General features: G+C 41.9%; 2 protein-coding genes across 3 annotated transcripts; both read right to left on the bottom strand.

Moving 5' to 3' along the window:
• Positions 1 to 2,111: 2,111 nt before the first annotated feature.
• Positions 2,112 to 15,433, bottom strand: cd8b (cd8 beta). The gene is made up of 9 exons (XM_063211425.1): positions 14,917 to 15,433; positions 12,457 to 12,518; positions 11,269 to 11,518; positions 7,175 to 7,504; positions 5,500 to 5,607; positions 3,200 to 3,286; positions 3,082 to 3,115; positions 2,453 to 2,500; positions 2,112 to 2,244 (listed from the first exon to the last, which is right to left on the bottom strand). The coding sequence occupies exons 3-8, from the start codon at positions 11,312 to 11,314 to the stop codon at positions 2,482 to 2,484; spliced, it is 624 nt and encodes a 207-aa protein (XP_063067495.1). The 5' UTR covers positions 11,315 to 11,518; positions 12,457 to 12,518; positions 14,917 to 15,433; the 3' UTR covers positions 2,112 to 2,244; positions 2,453 to 2,481.
• Positions 15,434 to 15,496: 63 nt separating this feature from the next.
• Positions 15,497 to 23,337, bottom strand: zmat1 (zinc finger matrin-type 1). Of its 2 annotated transcripts, none has more exons than XM_063210904.1 (7): positions 23,090 to 23,337; positions 20,254 to 20,351; positions 19,890 to 19,976; positions 19,427 to 19,571; positions 18,459 to 18,770; positions 18,055 to 18,145; positions 15,497 to 17,929 (listed from the first exon to the last, which is right to left on the bottom strand). In XM_063210904.1, the coding sequence occupies exons 1-7, from the start codon at positions 23,232 to 23,234 to the stop codon at positions 16,825 to 16,827; spliced, it is 1,983 nt and encodes a 660-aa protein (XP_063066974.1). In that variant the 5' UTR covers positions 23,235 to 23,337; the 3' UTR covers positions 15,497 to 16,824. The 2 variants fall into 2 exon arrangements, with proteins under 2 accessions (XP_063066974.1, XP_063066975.1); XM_063210905.1 differs by having other exon boundaries at positions 20,254 to 20,348.
• Between the last annotated feature and the right edge of the window lie 51 nt (positions 23,338 to 23,388).

The raw sequence follows: 23,388 nt of genomic DNA, 5'->3' as shown, positions 1-23,388 counted from the left end.
TCCTCTTCAAATGGAATAAGATGGCCTGGGGCCCCTACAGTCCTCTTCAAATGGAATAAGAGCCTGGGGCCCCTACAGTGTCATAATTACGAGCTAATATGTAAGGATAACATGTCTACCAACTACTCTACATGACAGATGGATTTTTCAACATTTGCATTATTCTGCATTTTTTCAAGTTTGGCCAATCAGGACCCCCCTAGCAGGTGGGGGCCTCTAGGCTGCAGCCATAGCCTGTGTGGTAGAACAGTGTTTCCCAACCAGGGGTACGTGTACCACTAGGGGTACGCAAGCACACTAAAGGGGGTACTTGGAACAATGCGATAAAAACAAATTAATAGAGCATGACCATATTGGGATAGGAGAATAGAAAGAGAGAATGGGTTAGGGGGTACTTGTGGTACAACAAAAAGGCTTCGGGGGTACGTGAGACCAAAAAGGTTGGGAAACACTGCGCTAGGCTGCAGCCATAGCCTGTGCGGTAGAAGACTGATAAGCTGGTTGAAACAGGCAGCCTTTGATCGTGTCAACACACTGTTTGATTGGTAGCTAATGCACATTAACTCACAACCCTCTGCGTCTTACCCATCCAAAGTTCTCCTCCTTAAACTTTGTTTTTTGAATAGGACACACAGGCTTTGCCATCAGAGTCGATAGTTGACAAGGGAAAATTGAAGCAGTAGCCTACTTCAAAATTCAGTATCTCCTCAAGTTCCTCCTACCCAACTTCAAACAAAGGAGGAAACGTCCTTAGCGCCTTTCTTAAACTTGAATAGCTACTAATCCTTCTTTGACCTGTAAGAGGAATCTCAATTGAATTGAAATCAAGATGGCTATCCAAAACTTTACAATGTATCATTTGGAATTTGAGGATGGACATTTAACACTTGTCTGTGTGAATTAATGTTTTGGTCTCTGTTGTAAAAAAAACCATTCAGCCCTTCAAACTTGTCAGCAATCAAACCCTTCAGCAATGTGTAATGTGTTCCTGCTTTCATCTTATGAGGAGCCTTTTATGTGTGTCACTGAAAGCGTTTAATAGATTCTTCTCTTTACTTGTACAGATTTCCAATATCTCTCATTCCATATCATAATTGCTGCCAATATACATGTATGACACATGAAAGAATTAATTCCATTTGTCTAAGTAATATTTATAAGATAGACATAGACACAGCTTTATATACACAGAAGGGCAAACCAGACCGAGCCTGCTAACTACAGGGTGAATTCTCATAAATGCTCTGTCAGGTAAAAATGGGAGACACATAGCATGACATTTTTATCGGTGTGTCAAATCACCTGTGGCTTCTTGTTTTCATTTTCATATACAGTACATGTATGTTTTTTTTATTATAATGGAACATGATTAGAACAAAAAATAACTATAAGGTGAGTCCCTTGAGGGTACATGTTACAGTAATTTAAAAAAACCCCAGAATGAAACTGTTTCGATACTGTTCAGCTCAACACTGTTTTCTGTTCTCAGTCTCTTGCCTCTCTCTCTTTCTCTCTTTCGTTCTCTCCTCCTCTCGCTGTGCCTGTGGCATGCTCTGTGGTCTCCCTGCGGTCTGTTTGTTTCTGCGCTGAGACGTCAAGCTCAAAGCTAAAGCGAGTGATGAAAGAGAGCAAGATAGCGCCTCATATGGGGGGCGCTTTGCCTCTTCTCTCCACCTCTCTCCATCTAAGCAAATTCTTTTCTCGTTCTCCCTCTTTTCTTCATACAGGAAGAAGTGCCCTGCTGAAAGCTGAAAATGTCAGACCTGAGAGAACCAGCCAGTGGATTTTGCCCCTATAGGACTGATGTCCTAGGCATCAATGCCTCTTGACTCTTGAATGGTGTGTTTATCTGTATTTGTGTAGCTTATATTCACAATGTGTACGTAATTGTATATTTTCAATAAACAGAACAAAAGGCTTCATATTCATTTTCAAATGTGTGCATGTGCCCCCCTGTACGTTGTATGGATTCCATTGAGGTGTTTGTGTGTGTGCGTGTGCGTGCGTGCGTTCATGGTTTTGTAAATGCAAAATCATTTAGAGAAACATGCAGACTTTTTTCTAGTTATAGATAGTTTTATTAAGCAAATAAAAAAATGGATTAAAACATACTGTACAAATCTTTGTAGCGTGAGTAAATAAGTGCTCTGCAGTCATTAGCAATCATATAACACATTTATTATGAGAAAAGAACAGATAATTGATAGAAGGATCCTGTACATGCATCTCAGTCGACATCACAATCTGAAAAACAAACATTGAAATAGTTTTAAGTATTAGTATTCAGTTAGATTTTAAATGAGCTGTGTGTTATCTGTAACGAGGAGCCTTTAACCACTAGTGTTGTACACAGGAGGTGAGTGGTTGTGAGTAGGAGTTTTTTGGTTGTTGGAAATATAACACTGAATAACAGATGGAAAGTGAAAAAGATGTGTAACACAGTAGTACAAACCTCTTGCCTCATTGACAATTTCCATCCACTTATCGCTTCTGGTTTGTCCTGCAGACACACACAAACACCACACATACACAATCAAAAAACTATAGCCTTATTTACAACAAAACAATTCAGCTTGCCAAAAGCGTAACCAGCAATGAAAAAAAATCATGCTTCATCTTTTAAGCCTAATGATGATGGGATGATCGTCACTAGAGTTGTGGCTCTGTTGTGTCACTGCAATAAGCCAGGCTTATTGGTTTGGCAATCAGAGCATAAGTATACCCCTCATGATGGTCCAACTGTACCTCTTAGCTAAAGCCAGTTTAAATGAAGCAGCCGAGTGTTTTTACCAGGTGGTTGAGTGTTATGCTTATGAGGCTAGATCTCACAGCATGAGAGTCTGATCAACACATAGCAAAATGTGCAGTGTTAATTCAACACTGTTGAATATGGTCCCAAGCAGTTGAGTGTTAGTTCAAGTCTTTGAGTGTTGATTTAACACTTATAATGCAATACTGTTTCAGAGCATAATGGCACAGTTTTAATTTGACACTCGAAATTAAGACTACATCTTTGACTGTACACACAGATATCTGTGTGCTGTTGCACACAGATACAGTACAGTAGACATGTTAACTTACTTCACAAACTGATGCCTGCACTTCTTGGGGAGTCCTGCAAGTAAAAAAAGCACATATGAATACCAGAATTAAAAGGGTAAATATTTGACCTGACCTTAAGGTGTGGAGGGCTACTTACGACTGAAGTAAAACGAGACGGCAACCAGGAGCACTGTCAGAAGAATTAGACCTCCACAGAGCGGCCAGAGGACCCACTTTCCACAGCCTAGGACACACACATATATATGCAAATAAATATCACATAGAGAAAAATATACAACTAAGGGCATTTTCATAATTGGTCGCTTTCAGCCATTTAAGCGTACTCAGACTTGTAACTCAGCACCCTGTGCATATGTGAACGCTCCAAACGTACCCAAACCCCTCGAAAGCTAACCGTACTGAGACCTTTGTTGAGGTGGTCTCTGTACGGTTCACTAAAAGAGTGAGTGGTACAATTTGCTAATCTGCACATGGTGAGCACATGGCACTCTGTGCTCTCCTCACTATTTTCAATTAATTATAACCTCCTTTGCTTGCATGCTGTTGGGTGGGAGGAATTAGGAGATGTTGAAGTTTGAAATGTGTTACTGCTTCAATGTACCCTTGTGAACAATGAAGTCTGATGGCAAAGCCTGTGAGTCGCAGACAAAACAAAGTTTAAGGAGGAGAATTATATACAGGGTGCATAAGACAGCATGCAGAGGGTTGTGAATTAATAGCTTCAAATAGTGTGTTGACATGATCAAACACTGCCTGTTCCAACTCACCTATCAGTGTTCTGACAAGTTATACCTGAAGTGTAATCACTTGAGGAGAGCTCTATAGGACCAGGTGTGAACAAACAGAGGACAAAGGGCCTCGGTACACCGGTTCTGACAGCACTGCGGAGCACTATAGGTTCCGACAATTTCGGTTACCCTTGCACACTGGCGCAGACATGCTATACATATTGAATCGAGTTCATTACAGCAAAGCATGGATGATCAACGGCTCTGACACAAATAGAGCTCTCCCCTAATCGGTAGCTGATATCTGTGGTCATCGGCACCGGTCTGCAGAGTTGTATCGAAAACAGTAGAATCGAACGTTGGCAGAGCAGTGCTCCGCACTTTGTCAGAACTGGTGGGCGGAGGCCCTGAAACCCCATAATGGGACCTGGGGTCCGTTTCTCGATTCTTGTCGTTGCTAACCGTCTTAAGACCGTCTTACCATTCCCTTGGATTTAGTGGTGAGCGTCGCTGTCGAGAGAGACTTGAGTCGTTCTTACGAAGGACGTTGCTACCGTCGTTAGCAAAGACGCTTTTGAGATACGGACCCCTGATCCTTTATGCAATACACTCACAAAGTGAAGAAAAAACAGGACTGAGTTATTTTTCTGTTGGATCACTTTTTGGTCCACTTAGGACCTCTGCACACCGGTTAGGACAAAGTGCCCTGCTCTGCCAACGTTTGATTCCTCTGTTTACAACACAACCCTGCGCATCGGCGCCGTTGTCCCAGGATGTCGGCTGCCAATTATGGCCTAGTTCTATTTTGTCTGAGCCACCCATTGATTATCCATGCTCTGCTGTAACGAAATTGGCCATTCATGTTCATAGCACGTCTGCGCCAGTGTGCGGGAGCAACTGAAATCGTCGGCACAGACAGTGGTCCGCAGTGCTGTTGGAAACGTTGTGCGGAGTTTGGTTCACTTAAAGATTCAAGATTCAAGATTCAAGATTAGTTTATTACGTCTTATTATAGGTTTGAAGCCTATAAAGAGTAAAAATTGTTGTGTTTTTGTGTCCTCAAAAATATTAAAAATAAAAATAAAAATAAAAAATAAAAAAAGAGAGGGGGGGTGGAAAAAAAGTGCAAAGAAAGTGCCTTGTTGTCTTCAGCATGAATTCAGTAATCTTACTGCTTGGTGGAAGAAGCTACTTTGGAGTCTGGTAGTATGAGATTTCAGGCTTCTGTACCGTTTCCCAGATGGTAAAGGGGACTATACGTGGAAATACTCTTATTCTTGTTGGATACTGTACACAGCTCATAGGCAGACACAGAGAGTGACTAGTGCATAATGTGTGTTAAGTATTAGTAAGGTTAGCAGTCCTATGTCGCGTGCAAACACAGCAGACCAGATACTGGCTGACGGCCTCGTCCTCAATGACCAAACAACATAGTATCCAGTAATAATGTTATAAGACAATCCAAATGTTTACTGTTATATCTCAATCATTTAGAGGTTGTTGAACCAATAAAACATTTGAATTCATATTATGACTTTACAATGCATTTCATAATTGTTCCTCACCGTTCATCCTTAAGGTGCCTGTGCACAAACACATGCATCCACACAGAAACAATCGCAATCAACTGCACACAGTCAAGCATACAGAGAGAGAGAGAGAGAGAGAGAGAGAGAGAGAGATGCACAATGCACAGTGTCTAAAGTACCTTTTGGAGGTTGATAAACGGAGCAACATGAGGGGAGCTTTGGGCCTGGTCTTCTTGATGGTATTTTCGTGGTCTTCTGAGGAGGGGCCGGTGTGGTGGGAGGCGCCTCTATGGGAACAGAGAGAAAGGGAAGGGGAGAAGGAGTGAACCATTGAGAAGCTGTTTACACGCATATATGGATATTTTAGAAAACGCATTGGTTTTGGCCTTTCGTTTACATGCACATTTAAAAAATTTAAAAATGACCCTGCCACAATGGTGTTTATTTTTATCCACAGGTTGTGTTTATACGTGAACGAATAACAAGCACCCTGTGTAACAAGCACCTTAAATACTGCTTCACAACACTGTTGAGCTGAAACGAGAAAACAAAACGAAACAGGATAGAAGCAAAAGCGATAAACAAGTCATTCCGATGCAGCAAGTGGACACAGTCCGCAAAACTAATACTAATAATAACTAATACTAACCATCTTTTATTGTTAAGTTACGTTTCAAGGAATTTTGATCAATTTTGGGGCAGCCAATGCATAATGGGTTGAGACTTGGTCATGACTTTGTATTTGCTTGTGATGTTGGCTTGATTATGTCCTCTTTTGAAAGTCGCTTTGGTTATAAAGCGTCTGCCAAATGCAATGTAATGTAATGTAATAATAATGTCATGAGATCGGAAAATTACAGGTTTGATTCCCATACAAGTAAGAATATGGTAGTAGGCCTCTTACACCCTCATCTATGGCTGAAGTGCCCTTGAGCAAGATACCCAACAACGCAATGCCAGTGCCTGTGTGTTCTTTATGCAAAATCCAGACAGTTACTGTATTTGTGGATGTGCATGTTTGGCTGTCCTATAAACATAACAAACGTGTTGAGCTTTCCGCAATGATGCAGTTTAGTTAGAAATATGATAATCTGTGGTGGTTTCAATGTCGTAATAAAATACAACTTCCCTATATTAATCATCTACATGATGTCCGTGTTTATATGTACGGTTACTTGGATCTGAGAAGGGTTTTTTTGTGAAGATAAAGGCTTAACATTGCGAATTATGAAAATACACAGAACTTATGCAAACACATACAGTATGCACTGGCATATAGCCAGTCAGATTGATTGCAATCTTGCAATGAGAGGATTAGCAGTAGTGAATTAATAGAAATCCCTAGAAAAGATTGAAATGAATCAGTAAGGTGTAACCAAATACCTGGTACATTTCCATATAATAGTTTACTTGTAGTTTTTTTTATGATAGGCCAATTTTTCGATTGTGAAGGTGCTGGCCCAAATGCTCAACGCAAGATACTGAACACTGAAGAAGGCACCCGGCAAAACACGTTTGTCCAATAAAAACAACTAAATGCGAGGTGCAACCTCCTCCTTAAAAAAATGTCTTCCAATATGTCACTTTGACGACGGGGGACTGATGTAAGTCTAGAGGTACAGTGCGAGGGGCGACGCTTTATGATGACCAATGTAGCGGGACATTGATTACAATTACAGAGAAAACTTTGGAGAGAAATATGCAGGGACTTAGGGATAAGAAGATCTGACAAAATGAGAGATGCATGGAAATTTGAGAATGGGATAAAAAAAGAGATTAAGGGTGATAAAAACTCAGGGGGGCAGAGAGGCAAAGGACTACAATTAAGACAAAGATATGCAGTACTTCTTTTACCTCCCACCCGTAGCCAGTAAGTGTCGTCGTATGTTTGCTTGGGGATGGCACAGGAGTACCATCCAGCATCCTCCCTCGTAAGGTTACTGAGCGTGAGAGTGTATTGGGTCTTAGTCGACCCCTTGCGACCCTGAAGTCGGCCTCGCATCGCCGTGTCCGAGGGGTGTGCTGCATCAGCTGAAGTGTAGCACAGCAGATGTTCATACACGCCGTCGCTCTGGCGGACCCTGTACCAGTAGACTTTTTGGCACGTTGTGTCCTGACATTCACAGGAGATCGTTGCAGAGGACTGTACTGCTAGATACCTCATGTCCACCTTATGTCCCAATGCTGTGAGAGAAAAGACAAGGATACAATAAAGAGAAAAAGTAAAAGAAAGGTTAGTTATGGCATGATCCATAACTTCAAATGGATCCATAACCAAACTAAAATATCCTCATTGTCAATAACCGATGAACAGGCTGCTTGATCGGCCAATCAGTCAGCCAATCAGTCAGCCAATCAATCAATCAATCAATCAATCAATCAATCAATCAATCAATCAATCAATCAATCAATCAATAAATCAGTTAATCCTGTATCCATTAAAGCAGCATTGTGGCAGGCAGGGCCGGCCCAAGCCTTTATGGGGCCCTAATCAAAATTTCATCTGGGACCCCCCCAAACCACCACCTACTCTGCATCAGATGCTACATAAAATGGGGAAATAGTGGAGAGCTCATTGCTTCTTTGATCTTTGCTTCTCAAATGGGGGCCCTGGTGTTGTGGGGGCCCTCAGCCACCGCATAGTTCGCTTATGCCTTGGGCTGGCCGTAGAAGCAGGTGTGAGTGCAGAGACTTGCATAGCATGTAGAATAGGGTGACAATGACAGAACGAAATGGGCAACTCTTCCCATTAGTCAAATTCGCAAATAACTCCAAATACATTTTCATTTCACCAGTATTTGTGTTGTTATTTGTGAGATTAATTTGGGATCTTGTCATGACAAGAGAATTGGATTCCATCAACATTAGGACTGCATGACGATCTAATGTCCAGAACGCATTTCAATTTTCCAAGACACGGTTTGCGAAAGTCTACGCTGATCACAAGTCAGTTAAGAGGTCATTTAAGTTGTTGACTGTTATCTATTTTCAAGTATGTTTCTCTAATGATCAATTTACACAATCTTACATGGTTATCCAAGAACTTTCCTAAAATGCAAAAGTGGATGGGAGTCTTTTTTTTTTTTACAAGTGTGTAAACCAATTGGTGACTGAAAGCAAAATAACATTCTGAGTGAAAGGCATATGTATTTAAGTGACACCTTACTTCACAGTATGGGCAGAGGATATGTTATTATTTGTATGCACTCTACAAAAATACCCGAATACAGAAGCATCTCAGGTACTGTGACACATAAGACACTGAGTAGAGAAGAAAGCAAGGGCATTGAAATCTATAGACCCGCTGCTGGCTTGTCGGCCTATTTCCACAAATGGATAGTGGAACATACATATGCCTGATGACCCAGGGGTGTCCAAAAGTTGCATGTTTTTTTCTTCATTAAATTAAGTTTATATTTTGGAGCACAAATGCAGTGTGCAGACCAACCATTTCCACTGATCTTGTCTCGCTAGTTAGTTCAGATGTGCGCACCCTCCCGACAATTACCCCAAATGTATGGTGCCAATGAGATCATCAGTGAATCAATAATGTAAAATATAATATTATGCTGCATAGTTATTAAAACGGCCCATATGTCCTTTCCTTATGGAGTAGTAGCATGCTTGGATAAATGTTTTCATTGGCGTCATATATTGGGGGGGTGAAGCGGCGCATCATGCTTATTCACCGTACCATGAATGGGCTTGCATACCCATGGGGAACCAGGTTCGAGTCTGGCCAGGGATATTTCCCTGCCCTATGCTGTCTCTTTCTCCCAGTCATGATCTTCACTGTCCTATCCACAATAAATGCCCAAATCATTTCTACATTTTCTGTATACTTTCAAGCTGATTCTGAACCCACCCAAAATAAGGGGTAGCTGTGCATCGTGTTACACAACTACATTATAAATGGTTTGTGTACAGTAAGCTTAATTTTAAGGAATTTGAATTCTTATGTTAGGATATTCACATCGAGGATATCACTATCACATGCAAACTTGACTTTATGTGTCATCAAAAACAATGCCCATCATGAGCACAGTATAACCAAGTTTCTGCAATGATGGGTGTCCATGACATGACATCTATCGTTCTCCAACCACATCGCCTCGGTTGTCTGGTCATGCCGCTTTGCTCTGTTCAATATACAGTCCTCAGTTTCAACTTACACTGGCTACTGGTGTCCGACTGGTGCACAAGGCCTTCACCGTTGCTTCACCAACAAAATTACCTCAGCCACTAAACCAGGTTATTGTATCTGTAGGCTGTACTAAAGCCATATACTTTATTCCTTCCAGGATGCTGCGGTCCTCATACGCGAACCATCTAGTCTTGCACTTTGCTCACTGGGTGATCCCAGTCTAAAGTGTTCTCTGTTACTGTCCCGCAATGGTGGAATAAGCTACCAGATGGTACAAGAGTAGGTCGGTCATCTCTATAAACCTTCAGGAAATTTGTGAACACTCTTGTCTGCTGAGACCGTTTTCTTTCATAAAAAAACCCAACCCTACTCATCTGTACTAACCTTGTACCGGTATGCCTGTGTACTGTCTTTCCCCCACTCTTTGTACAGTATGCCGCTGATTATGTCTCTAAGTCACTCTGGAAAAAGCCGTCTGTCAAATGTAATGTAACATAATGTAATGTAATAATTGTGAGGTATTTTGTAAGAGTGGAACATCGCCCTAGTTCCCTGGGGGTGACAGAATGGAGCCATTGCATCAGGTAGATGATCTCTATGAGGCAACAGGCGGCAGAAGGCTGACAACCCTCCTGCACTGCATAAGAAAGGAGATCAACAACAAACATGGGTATACATGTGTGGAACTAATCAATATTATGCTCTATCCTGGACAGCACAGGTTAAATGTCATTTATTGGGTTAGTTTCTATTTTTAATGATAGTTTTAATAGTTGTAGTTAGTTTTAATGTTAGCTTTTAATTCTATAGTATTCCGTTCAAGCGTCTGCAATTTAAAGGTCTGATTCCCTGGACCCTGCAGGAAGACATTGTAATGGAGAATAGTGAATGGACAATAGTGAATAGTGTTGGAGATTGTTTTATGATGCTTTAACAGAACACTCAATGCCTATAGTAGAGAAACACAGCGTAATCCAAACGCACATGATAAAGCGGACATAGAATGGATCGCAACGATACCCATTAAGCGTGCAATTCATCAGTCAAGGATATGTAAAGGTGTAGTTCAACTGTGCAATAAAAATACATTTTTACAGGCTAAAGCAACATTGTACGCTACTGTATGAGGTGGTTCAAATTTACCCCACTGACCTTAAATATACAAACTACAATGAACAATTCAGTAAAACAACAAGCAAGCAAACAAGCAAGCAAACAAACAAGCAAAAAAACAAACAAACAACAGGCAGTTAATTATAATGTCAACATAACTGGATTCAGTAAAGTGGATGTAGCTGTAAAGACATTTGTAAAGTATAAACTGTTTTTGGAAGGTAAGCGGACAGATACCAAACATACAGAACTTCATTATGAAAGATGCGTAACATGCTAGCCGAACCATACTACCTCTAAAAATCTAACATGCTTTTGTATGGTGTCTAATTATTTATGATAAATAATTCCATATTAAAGACAAGATCCTCAAAAGATTCTTGACTCCATGACGGCCTAACAGAGCCTGTAAGGTCAACTCCGTAATGGGAACATTAACTCCACACTTGAACTCAAATTACACAAATCAGAACAGTACATCATATTACACACATACTACTACAAATGAACACAATGTATAGAGTGACCGTATGGACAAAATCACATTGCTATATTTGAACGAGCAGCTTCTATTATCTCATCGATGGTCGTACTGACAGTTGAGCTGCGATGGGTGGGTCACTTTCAAACTTGCCCGACAGTGGCTAACAAGTAGGCCTTGCTCGTGAGTGAACATTGTAAAGGTTCTTACCTACGGACCACAGGCCCAGCATCACCCATGCAGTGGTCAGGCTCATGTCCAGCGGTAGTTAGCGCTCCTCTCTAGGGTGGCGTAGGGATGTGGATTGGAGTGGCTGTCTGTGTGTCTGTCTGTGTGTCTGTCTGTCTGTTTCTTCTTCCTGCCAAGTGCCTGTGCTGTCATCTGTGAGGAACTGTTGTCTGTGTGTGTGCGCACTCCACAACACGGCCTCCTCTTGCCAACAGCCTATCAGGCGCTGGAGCTGACTCAGACAACACACACACACACACACACACACACACACACACACACACACACACACACACACACACACACACACACACACACACACACACACACACACACACACACACACACACACACACACTCTAAGTGAAGTATGTACAATACAGATACAAAATAATTATGAAGTAACGTTATGCATACTGTACATAAAGTATATTTTAAACCGACAAATGCTTAGCTTAAAATGAAATCATCCTGGACACTATGTATCATGTACTGGCCAAGATTGCACTTTTCCAACTACACTGTTCAAATGCTTTGTCTCAGAATTTGGTGTTATTTTCCAAAACCATGCCTTAGCCTATTTCATTTGTGCTGTCTGTTACTGACGGCTAAAATACCTGCCACTTGTTGAGAATTGGCGAGTGGCGCGTTTTTAATTCTCTCTTCTCTTATGTCTGCTGTAACAGGATGCGAGTTTTTCTGTACATTTTACATGCATGCGTAGAAATGACGGACAACCACACTTTAATACCATTTGGCTACAGAAATTCTTTGCATTATCAATAACATTAAATACAGCTATCATGTCTTTCTTATTCCAACTTCTCATCTAACATCTCTAAACATCAAAGTATACATCACAATACAAGAACTCGTTTGCTCCACTCAGACCTTTCTTATATTGTACGTTGTATTCTGTTAGAGAGAACAGCTTTGCCAGCATTTACTTCTCCGAGCACTCCTGCACCCTCAGCACAGGTGTGTGACCTGATATCAAGCTGCACCACATTCACAAGTGCAGAGGCTGTATTTCATCTGCTAATGCACACTCTACAATGAGGTTATTTCATGAAATAAACACATGCAAGCTTTCTTTGAAGAACTGTCTAAATAAGCGACCTGGCTGTTAGTAAGTAATGTCTAAAACGTACAGTATAGCGGCATACATACCTCAGGTGGAATAGAGCAGTCCTCATCCTTCTGCATAGGTCATTTTGAGAACAATTCAGGATCTGATAGATACACAGAGTAAAATACAAATGGTTTCTATGTCAAAACTGTTCCATATATACTGTATATCATGTATAACAGGTTGAACCATAACAGTCTGAGGATTCAACTCAAAGGATGATACATCATTATCCCAAATCATATACGTATTACAGAACTGTAATAGCTGTATTGTGATTTGTGATAATGATGAATCCATCCTTTGAGTACTGACTATACCATTATAATGGAACATGTGAGGAACAACCTTTTCCTCAAAATGATTCCTTCAAGTGTGAAAGTGAAAACAGGAGTAGAGCAAGAAAGTGGAAGTGATTATACATTTGGGAATTAAGAAACCATGGGTTGATCTCTAATCGTGTGCTTTCATGAAGTGAGATCCATGTGGGCTTCCACAATTCAGCTTCATTTGCAAACAATATTGCTATTACCGAATAAAATCTTCACTGCCTGTTCCCAAATTTGTCCATTTTTATGAACATATACTGCCAACCAACAATTGAAAACATTGCAAATATTGTTACTGGTTTTACACTTCACATTTGTAGTGGTGGGGGTCCATCCTCCATGCTCCATCATGTGATCAATCTCGGGAGATACATGAACATGATTCTGAATTTCTAATTTCTTGCTTGCTACATGATTAACTCAAAATGATGGTATGAGATTCTCATTTCTCATTCCTGGTAAGTCGGAGGGATGGAAGGTAAATCTTATGAAGTGGACCTAAACAAATCTATTTGCCTTCTATTAATCTACTTTGAGATTCATGTTCCCTTAATTTCTTAAAATTAACAAATGCAATCACTCATACGATGCCATTATCGTAAAAAGTGTAATCGGCTGGCTGCATCTAGTACAGGCCAATCAAAGGAAAACCACTGCACAGACACCATCAATAACAAGAGAGTATCGACACGTAAATGCAATGGCAGCTTACAAGCTCTGCAAATTCAGGTGAACTCTAAACCTTTTAATAAAACTGAAAGCAATGCCGTTATACAACGCTAGCTTCGTTACCACCGTCAGTCCCATTAGCCCTTGTCTTACTACCCAAGGATCCTATTCATGTATTTGCAGCCTGACACATCAAAGTCAACACGTTACAGATAAGCTGCATATATACAGCTTTGATAACACTTCATAAGAATGACATGAAAGTTGTAACACTGTCATGAAACTGTCAATGCTGATTTTGTTAAATTACTGTCGTCATGAAGTGTCATAGAAAAGCTTTATTACCATTATACACAGTAAAATGAGATTTGAAGCCTCCATTCAAGGTGCACACAACATATTATCCTTATGCTGAATGCTGACACTAAAGACTTTCTTAAGACCTTGACAAAATGTTAATGACACTTTCAGGACACTGGCAGTGACACGTAGTTAGGACGGTACTCTCAAGTAAAGGGCTACCTCACATTCTTTAACTCAACTGCACATACTCTGTGAATGTTTCTGTTCTACTCAAATAGAGATGGCATCTTTTAGCAATAATTTGTCACAAGTTAGAGAAATGCATTAAGTTTGTGACGCAAACACAGCCAATGTGATTAATGATAAAACTACCATTATGTTTTTTTAAGAATATGTTTTATGCCATTCAATCATTGTTGACATTTTATGTAATAATAAACATAAATGTAGAGTTCTGTGTGTGTGTGTGTGTGTGTGTGTGTGTGTGTGTATGTGTGGAGGCTAAGGGTTCAAGCGTATGGAGGTGGGGGCAAGTGGGTTGGGGTTATGGGCTCGTGTCAAAGCTGGTTTCTTCTACAGAGACCTGTGCCTTTGAGGGAGGCGACGTAGAGCGATGAGGGTCGTACAGGGTGGGGAGGATGTGGGCTTCACACACAGGCACATAAGTGCAAAGACACACACACACACACACACACACACACACACACACACACACACACACACACACACACACACACACACACACACACACACACACACAGCTCCATGGGGTCGAGGGTTTGACTGCGAGAGGAAAGAGGGAGAGCGCAACCGCAGAATTCTTTGAAAACCAAGCAAGCTCACGGGGGCCCGTTGTTGATCCTTCTCCAGACGTCTTTCAAACACGACACTCACACACACAGCCCCCCTCTCTCTTCGCACTTAAAACACACAGACAGAGAAAACAATACACCTACATACACCTGTATAGTCAAAGGAGAACAGAAACAAAGTCAAAGCAATTCGACGGAAGACGCCGCACTAAGTTTTCGAACACTTGCAATAAGACGAATTGTATGTGTGTTTGTGTGTCGGCTATATGTCCACCTGACTAGACCTGTGTAGTCAAAGTAATTTACAGAAGACACAGTACGATGAACTAGCAGCCAAGTTTTTGACACTGGCAGTAAGATGTAATGTATGTACGTGTGTGAGAGAAACCTTAGGCCAGATCACACATGGGGAGCACTGAGAGAGCTGGAGGGAAGCCCGGGTGTCTCCTCCTGGTCAAATGAGTCACGAAGGTCAGGGCGGGATTCCCCACCCCCTTAACACCTGTGCTAATGGAGACACACACAAACACAGTTTCGGTTACATGAGCAAGAGACTCCTAACCGAAGTCGGCAGCATCTCTTTCGATTGATCTGGAAAAACATGGCCTTTCACTGTTCGAGGAAGTGATGCTGCCTTCATCACACTCGCTTTCGTTTAGAGAAAAACACAATATTTTGTCCCAAGGCACAGGGTTTTTAGGACTTGCCTTGACCATGAAAATGTATTATTGATGCTGTCTTTGTGCATCTTACGTTCTTGGTACAATGGTTGATATAGCAACAAAATGTCCTCATTTAAACCAAGATGTGCACCTGCCATAACAGTAACACTCACATCTGCATACATGACACACACACATGCAAGCACGCACACGCACAAACGGATGCACGCACGCCTGCCTGCCTGCCTGCCAACACACACACACACACACACACGCACACACGCACGCACGCACGCACACCAAATATAACAACATGCATAACTGCTTTATTGATTAAATTCTGTCATGCCATGTTAGCAAACTTGATGAATGGACTTTTTCCTGACTGCAGTGGAAATAAGAAAAACAACTGCAATGAAGACCAACGAAGCAATTGCCACTTTTCCTGAAGTAATATATTAGTGAAATGCAAATAAACACACTGTAACTGAAGTAGATCATGTTAAGAACAAACTGTGAAGAATAGGCTCTGATTGAGCCTTTAGAGTATTTGCTGGAGGAGGTGGACAGGAATGAAGGAAAGAAAAACAATTAGCAGCTCAACAGCACGCCCCATGGGTAGCAATTAGCACTACACTTTAGCTACTATATGCACACAACAAGCACTAGCCAGGCAGTCTGATGCATTCGTGTGATTCGATTGAAATGCCAGGCTAGATTCAGGTATGCAAGTCGAAGGCAACAAAAATGTAAACACAATTACAATGCCAGGCCCCGTAAAAACTTGATTGATATCTGCACTGATCAGAATATAGTCAAAAGCAAACATTACACTGTGCTAAATGAATGAGTTTTGCCTGCAGGTTGCACAATAAATAACTAAAACACAAAGTAAGACAATCACATGTTCCAGGTTGTAAAGCAACAGATGTTAAATATGAATAAAGAGTCAATCTATAAATCAATGCATCCATTCATACAGTACAGTGTCACCCGAGTCCATTTAGTTAACATCTGTGCTTGACCACCATCTGGCTAGTAATATAGTAACAGAGATTTATCTGGGGGGTGGGGGTGGGAGGTGGGGTATTCCAAGAGGGTAGTGGAGTAGCAAACCAGGTTAAGTTCACTTGGAGGTAGTGGTGAATCAGCTAATGGAAGATTCTGGCGACCTCATTTTGTGTACTGTATAACTACTTCTGTACCGTAACTTTTCAACTAAATGATGCCAATAGGTTATCTGCTACAAGGTTAACCACATTCTGGGCCAGATTAACATAGCCAGGTTTATCACTTCACTATCTTGTAATATCCCCCAGGAGGAGAACAAATAAGCAGGTGTACTGATTTTGTTTGCCAATGTGTTGGTTGTGTTGGACCTTCCGCACGGTAAATTCCACAGTGTTAATTCAACACTATCTGAATGGGACCAAATAGTATGTTCTAGCATAGCATTTAATTTAATTATCTATTTCATTAACACTGCATAATTAATTGGTTCGATTTTATGGTGCTCTTTCATTCACCACTTAGAGAGTCAGATTTAACACTCTTCTGGGGCAAATGTGATTCCACTTGCTAAGTGTGGAATTGAGGCTGTAATATGTGCTGGACAGAGAGTCTTTTCTGTCTTTTCACAGGGTGCCAATTATAGACTCATCCCAAAGCTTCTCCTCCTCCGTCCTGGTGTCCACCTCTTCACTTCGTTCCTTCCTCTTCCTCTCTTTCTTATGTCGGGCTTTGTGCTTGTCACTCTTCTCCTCCCCCACGATGCTCTCCATCAGTGCAATGCTGTCTTGTCCGTACGTCACATGACCTCCTCCTTCTTCAACCATCTCTTCTCTGACATGACCAGCAGCATAGTTCTCTCTCTCGCCCACCCTGAGGTCTTCATGTTCTGTTCTTCTCCTTTTTGCTCCTTCCCAATCCTCCTCCTCTTCTTCTTTGTGAGGTCTCCTCCTCGGCCTCTCTCCTCTCCTCGGCCTCCTGTCCTCCGACCCCTCCCTCTTGCGCCTCCTCTGCCGCTCCTTCCGTCGCCTGCTTCTTCTCCTCTCGCGATCTTCCTCACCTCTCTCATCCCTCTCTCTTCTCCGCGGTGACCTCTCTGCGCTGCGCCGTTCTTTCCTCCTGTCTCTGCGCCCTCTTTCCTTAAGCTTTCGTTTCCGTCGCCGCCTCCGCTCTCTGGAGTCGTCAGAGTCGCTGCTGCTGCTGCTGCTGCTGCTACTGTCGCTGCTGCTACTGCTACCGGAAGAAGAATCGGACCCGGAAGAGGAAGAGGAGCTTGACCAATCAGGACTCCTGCCTCTGGCTGGCCGCCGCCCACCTGGACCCTGGGGCCGGTGCTGGGCGTAGGGCACAGAGTTTGGTCGGGCCTGATTGTTGTAGCCCTGCTCCCAGAAGGGAGGCGGGGGGCGCGTTGGTGGGTTGCCCCTCGCCCAGGCTCCAAAGTGATTGGCCGGAGGGTGGAAAGGGGGACGGGCCATGTGTGGAGGGGGAAACCGAAGAGAAAAGAGAGAGGGAGGTAGGAGGGCAGGAGGAGGAGGAGGCGGAGGAGGAGGGGGAGGAGGTGGCGGAGGAGGAGCGGTAGTCGTGTCTTCATTCCGGTCTTGTTGGCCTCTCTCCCCTGCTTTGGGCTGCAGGCCACGAGCCTTCTGCACCGCTATGTAGTCGGCCAGCTCGTCTTGGAAGGAGTCGTAGACTTTCTGTTGAGACTTGCACAGGTCTGAAACCTTTTTCTCCCTGAGCGGGAAAGACAGACAAGACATTGGTCAAGAGATGGAACTGAAGCGGTCGCCATAGAAAAGTCAAAGTCAAAGCCAAAGTCAAAAAAAAAGAAATGATATGTGAAAGTGAGGTGCCCTTACTTGACCTGGTGTTTGTTCCCTTGCATATGAGACTGGTACATCTCCACCGAGCTGAAGGTCACGCTGCATATTGGACAGGTTAGGGAACTCGCTGTTGAGATCAGAGGAAAAGAAAGAGTGGCAAAGTGAGAAGACATTCATTCTTCACCTTACTGGTGCAATGTGCAATTCATGAAGATTGGCCAATAGGCTTGTCCACTTATGCCATGAAATTTCCCAATCTAAAATGACAGGTGTTTCCATTATATTGTCCAACCCCTGTATCTATCTATCTATCTATCTATCTATCTATCTATCTATCTATCTATCTATCTATCTATCTATCTATCTATCTATCTATCTATCTATCTTGAGAGCAGTGTAATGTGACTGGTCAGTGGAGGCCACATGGTTGACTGCCCCACCTGTCTCCCCATCCTCGGCCAGCTCCTGCATGAGCTGCTGGCGGCTCTGGTTGCGCTGGTGCTTGCGGCCGGCGTAGTGCTGCTGGGCCATGTGTGGGTTGTTGAAGGTGGCGGTGCACATGCGGCAGTGCTTATTGGGGTCACTCAGGTCCACCTCCTGCACCACGAGGACACCGCTGGCGACTGCAGAGCTGGTGGCAGCAGCAGTGGCAGGGTTGTCCACCTGTAATGCCGTCGTGGTGGTGGCAGTGCCATCAGCTGTCGCCTCTGGCTCGTCTGGCATTTGAGGAGAGGAGGGCTGTGCACACTCCACTGAGAGATGCATAAAAACATTGATCGTCTTTAGTTAAACTGACTGAGAAAGCCATAAAAACATTTGTTAGTTTTAGTTAAACTGACTGAATATGGGTGGGCTCTTACACTGGAGAAGTGCAGATATATGTGGCATCTTCTATACTTGATAAACAGTGTAATTGAAAGCAACTCTACTTTGTGGAGCTTGAAATATATACACAGCAGGGCTTTGATGAATTATTGTGGTCTAGAACCAGGTGTTTCCATTTCATTGTCCAACCCCTGTATCTCCTAGCTCCTTAAACAAGTATGATAGATAGAGATAGTAATATTGATAGTAGATTACTAAAATGTGCTCTGACTTTGTAGGTTGCTTAGGTATTGGCAGTTTAACAGCATACCCTAATTTGATCAATACAGCAGATGACTTCAACTTTTGTACAGGTTGATACACTTGACAACACCTTATCTTAGTTCCAAGGTACAGTGTAACAGCATAGTAACATACTGGCACACTTTGTTACAATGTGCCACATAATTGAGGTACTTTCGAACAGTACTTTCAGACAGGACTATCTGTATGACACATTTTAAAGATAGGGGTGTGTCTTCCCAGCACACACCATCTTTAAATAGAATTATATCAGTGTGATAATGTTTTATAGCAGGCATACCCTTCAGTTTGGCATCAAGGGGCCGGAATCTGCGCATGTTTTTGGCGTGGACCTTGCCCTCATAGTGAGACTTGGCCACCACTGATGAACTGAAGACCATGTTGCACAGCTCACAGAACTTCTCTTTATCCACAGAGCTTCCAGCCTGTTTGAAATATTCCGTCGTCAATCGTAAACCACACACCGACAGGACTTACAGAAGGCTGGTCTCCAGACCTTATTTCACTTGTGATTAGGTCTGGTGATAAAGCCAGGCAAGTTATGCATAAGGCATATACACAAAGAAAAATACACACTATAGTATTAAATTGAATTATACAAGATTGTAATGAATACAAAAAATATACACACATACATACACCAGTACCTAGCCCCACTCAATAAAAGCAAACAAAAGCAAACAACAAAAACAAGCAAGTAAACAAACAGGTAAACCCAATACAAGAGTCAGTTCTGGCATTACCTGCTGCAGTACTGTAGTGTCTTTGTCTGGGTTCTGAGATTTCTTTGACAGGAGGTACAGACGAACTTTTTGTGCATGTTTCTTTCCCTAAAAAAGTTAAACAGGAAACAGCAGTGATTTATTGCCATTGCTTCAGCAGTGTACAGTTCAAAACACTACAGGTGATGAAGGTACCGGTAGAATAGATACTTCCACAACACACTGGTGCTCACAGGGGACATTTATGCTTTTGTTATAACTCAGGTTGTGTCTTGGGAGTGGGGTTGATATGAGTTCGTAAAATGAACAAAAGAGACTAAAAAGCACTGCATCAATCAGTGAACAGTAACATGCTACCAGTGTTTCAGCAGTGCACAGGGCTCACCTCATAATGGGAAGTCCTCTGGGCCTCAAACAGCAGCACAGCTTCACAGATGTGGCAGTAATCATCAGTCAACAGCTCCCTCAGGTCTTCAGAGTCTACTGCAAAACACACACACACACACACACACACACACACACACACACACACACACACACACACACACAGAGTAAATAAACCCCATAAATACAATTGCAAGATCTTTATATCCCCGCCAATACATTGACCAAAGAAAATATTTTTCACACTGACTAAGCCAACCCATATTCTTTGATGTTACACCTGCTATCAAAAGCTGCTCTTTCTTCTCCATAACGCTGCACTATTTGAATTATTGTCAATGTGAACTCAATGTGCTTATTCATGCATTTGGCATGAGAGCTATGAAGCGGTAACTGAATCGTTTTGGTTTTGGTATCGTCTTCAGTACAGTTTGCTACAGATGCTGACAAAGATGAAGACATGCTTTCATTTAGATCAGACATGCTGGACTGACACCAAAGTGAGACATTTCTTATCTCAGAAAATGACAACAGACAGACGTGGTACATCAGTGACATTTTGATAACACAGCCAAATATGTTGTGGCCTTTGCAGTAGACGGTTGGCAGTCAAGAAGTAAAAAAGTGCCTGGTTACATGCTATATTTTCACAAATTACAAATGCAACGATCACATATCGTGCTTTAGTATTCACATTAAATACTATGTGCTAAATGTTCTTCACTTCACAATTTTCGTCAAAGTCTATCTGATATTAATGAGAATTCCAAGCGAACTACGTCCATAAATACAACAATGTAAAAAAACAAAATTGTTTTTTACCGCACATAGGGAAATCCATGGACAGTTAAACTGTATGACAGCACACAGTAAGTAGTAGCAGACTGATTGTCTGGATGTTTGTCTACTTGCCACACAATGCTTTGGAGGAACTCCCATATACCACACACTAAAATGCATTTCCCAACTAAAAAATGCAAAACACTGGTGAGTTTTCCTATATGACTGTGCAAATCAGGTGACCAGAAAGCTGTAACATTTTTTTGACTACAAACCGTGACAAGTGCAGTCACTTGTAAAATATGAGGTAGCTAGATCCAAAATACAATTAACCCAAAATCATTATACCGGGGTTTAATAATCAATTTAAATTCAATTCCAGACGAGTGACATCAATGCGAAAATGCCACCAAGAGGGGAACTACCTGAAGTTAACAAATTCAAAATCAAAACTCTTCATTATTAAACTAATGCAATGCATTCATGTAACATTAATTTCAGACCATTTACAAAGTAGGTGCAAAGATGAGACACATTAACATAATTTATTTTCAACCTTGCAATAAATAAATAGGAAACCAATTTCTGAGATTCAAGGCTGTGAGCGAAACCTGAGTGCCAAGTGCCACTGAGTGCCACTCAGGTTTCGCTCACAGCCTTGAATCTTAGAAATTGGTTTCCGATTTATTACTAGTGAGCCGTTTTCACAAGTACGGCTCACTAGTCCTTATCAGTAAGTGCCATGTCTACTGTTCCCTGATGAACAGAGGTGATTTCATTGATTACCTTAGCCCATATCTCATACCTACACCTATAACGGTAAACTGTCTAAACTACTGGGTGACAGAACTTGGCGCCACACCCTTATAAAATAAAATGGCCTTCATGAACAGATTCCCACATTGTGCTGCGGTTTTGAACACCGCAGTTTTCACTGTACTAGTATTGCAGTATATTACAGTATTACTACTGTATTAGTGCAGTAAATGCATCTTAGACATAAAAAACGGCATACTACTACAAACATACAACTCTTACATGCATATTTACATGCATATACTATATTTGGGACACTGTGATGCAAAAATAAATAAAACGAAGCTGTCCTTTTGTGGCGTTTTTGACCAAGAGGAATTCTACGCTTAAATATGTATAATTAACTGATTGTAAATAATTCCCTATTAGATGTGTATTCCCTACTTCACAGCAGACTATTTTTCGAGGATGCTACCCTCAAACTAAATACTTACCAGATGTTAAAACAACACAGCAAAGTATATTTTAACTGGGTCCAGACCATACATAATACAGTACAGCACACCTCCTGCAATGCTCTTTCGTGTGTTAGTGCAGATTTGGCAGACGACCTGAAAGACCTAAATACGGAGTATGATTAAGGTGAGGGACAGGTGGTGAATACTTGGCTGCGATGTGAATTCTAGTTCTAGATGGAGTGGACAGATCCAGTCGGTGGCTTTTAAATTAAGATGAAATAATTATAAGTTGAAGTTAAATGTATGCGGAAAGGGCACATTTCCTTGGCTTATGCCCTCACTGCTACCAGATCATGTTGTCGTCCAAAACGATTGATTATCCAGTTCTACACTAGAGCACTAGTCTGTTGAGTGAAAAAAAATGGGCCTTCACGTTTCTTGAGCACTGTCACCAGTTACACGTAACGTCAGATGGTATTCGGTTTAGAAAACTCATGTCACTCACGGTGGTGAAAGCTACTGGTTACTTAACTTTCCACTTTACAGTTTAAGTGTTACTTTGTGTCCCTCTTAAGCGCACTTATTGATACTACTGTATCCAGTCGGCGTTCCATATGGATGGCAACATTCACTAGGGGTGTGAGTGAGCTAGCTGAATTAGCTAGTGACGATAGCCCAAATTAACCAACAACGGTCGATCGCTCAAACCCATTAGTTTGAAACCATCCATATCGGACATCGTAGCGGATAGTAATATCGTATAGCGTTGTGTTTGCTCAAATCGAAAGCACGGCTTGTGAGAAGTTGGAGTAACGTTAAAGTCTTAACTTTTGATGAACTCACCTTCAACCTGCGAACTACTATTGTGAGTGTTTATTACTGTCTCGGCCTCTAACACAGTTGCCGAGTCTTGGTTAAGATTAACATCACTTTCAATAGCATTCTCCGCATTTTGCGGTAAACAGACACTATTGCTGATCTGTGACATCGTCTTGAAAAGGCAACTCGGTGATTTTAGAGTATAAACATGTTATGTTATATTAGCATTAGCTACAGCTGACTCTACCATCGACTGGCTAGCAGCTGCTGGCTAGTCGGGTTCCAAAATAGCTGTTCTTCTACTCAACACATTCCATATGCGG

The sequence above is a fragment of the Engraulis encrasicolus genome, chromosome 11 (genome assembly GCF_034702125.1).
Source record: "Engraulis encrasicolus isolate BLACKSEA-1 chromosome 11, IST_EnEncr_1.0, whole genome shotgun sequence".
Taxonomy (NCBI): Eukaryota; Metazoa; Chordata; class Actinopteri; order Clupeiformes; family Engraulidae; genus Engraulis; species Engraulis encrasicolus.
Note: the sequence above shows the minus strand (reverse complement) of the source record. Positions and strands in the feature narration are given on the sequence as shown.

Coding starts and splice junctions, on each gene's coding strand:
- cd8b (XM_063211425.1), bottom strand. CDS start 11,314: ATGAGCCTGACCACTGCATGGGTGATGCTGGGCCTGTGGTCCGTAG. Junction 5,608..7,174: donor TTACTGGCTACGGGTGGGAG/GTAAAAGAAGTA, acceptor CTGTTCCCATAG/AGGCGCCTCCCACCACACCG. Junction 3,287..5,499: donor CGTTTATCAACCTCCAAAAG/GTACTTTAGACA, acceptor TGTGTGTCCTAG/GCTGTGGAAAGTGGGTCCTC.
- zmat1 (XM_063210904.1), bottom strand. CDS start 23,234: ATGTCACAGATCAGCAATAGTGTCTGTTTACCGCAAAATGCGGAGAAT. Junction 20,352..23,089: donor TAGTAGTTCGCAGGTTGAAG/GTGAGTTCATCA, acceptor TGTGTTTTGCAG/TAGACTCTGAAGACCTGAGG. Junction 17,930..18,054: donor GGGAACAAACACCAGGTCAA/GTAAGGGCACCT, acceptor TTTCCCGCTCAG/GGAGAAAAAGGTTTCAGACC.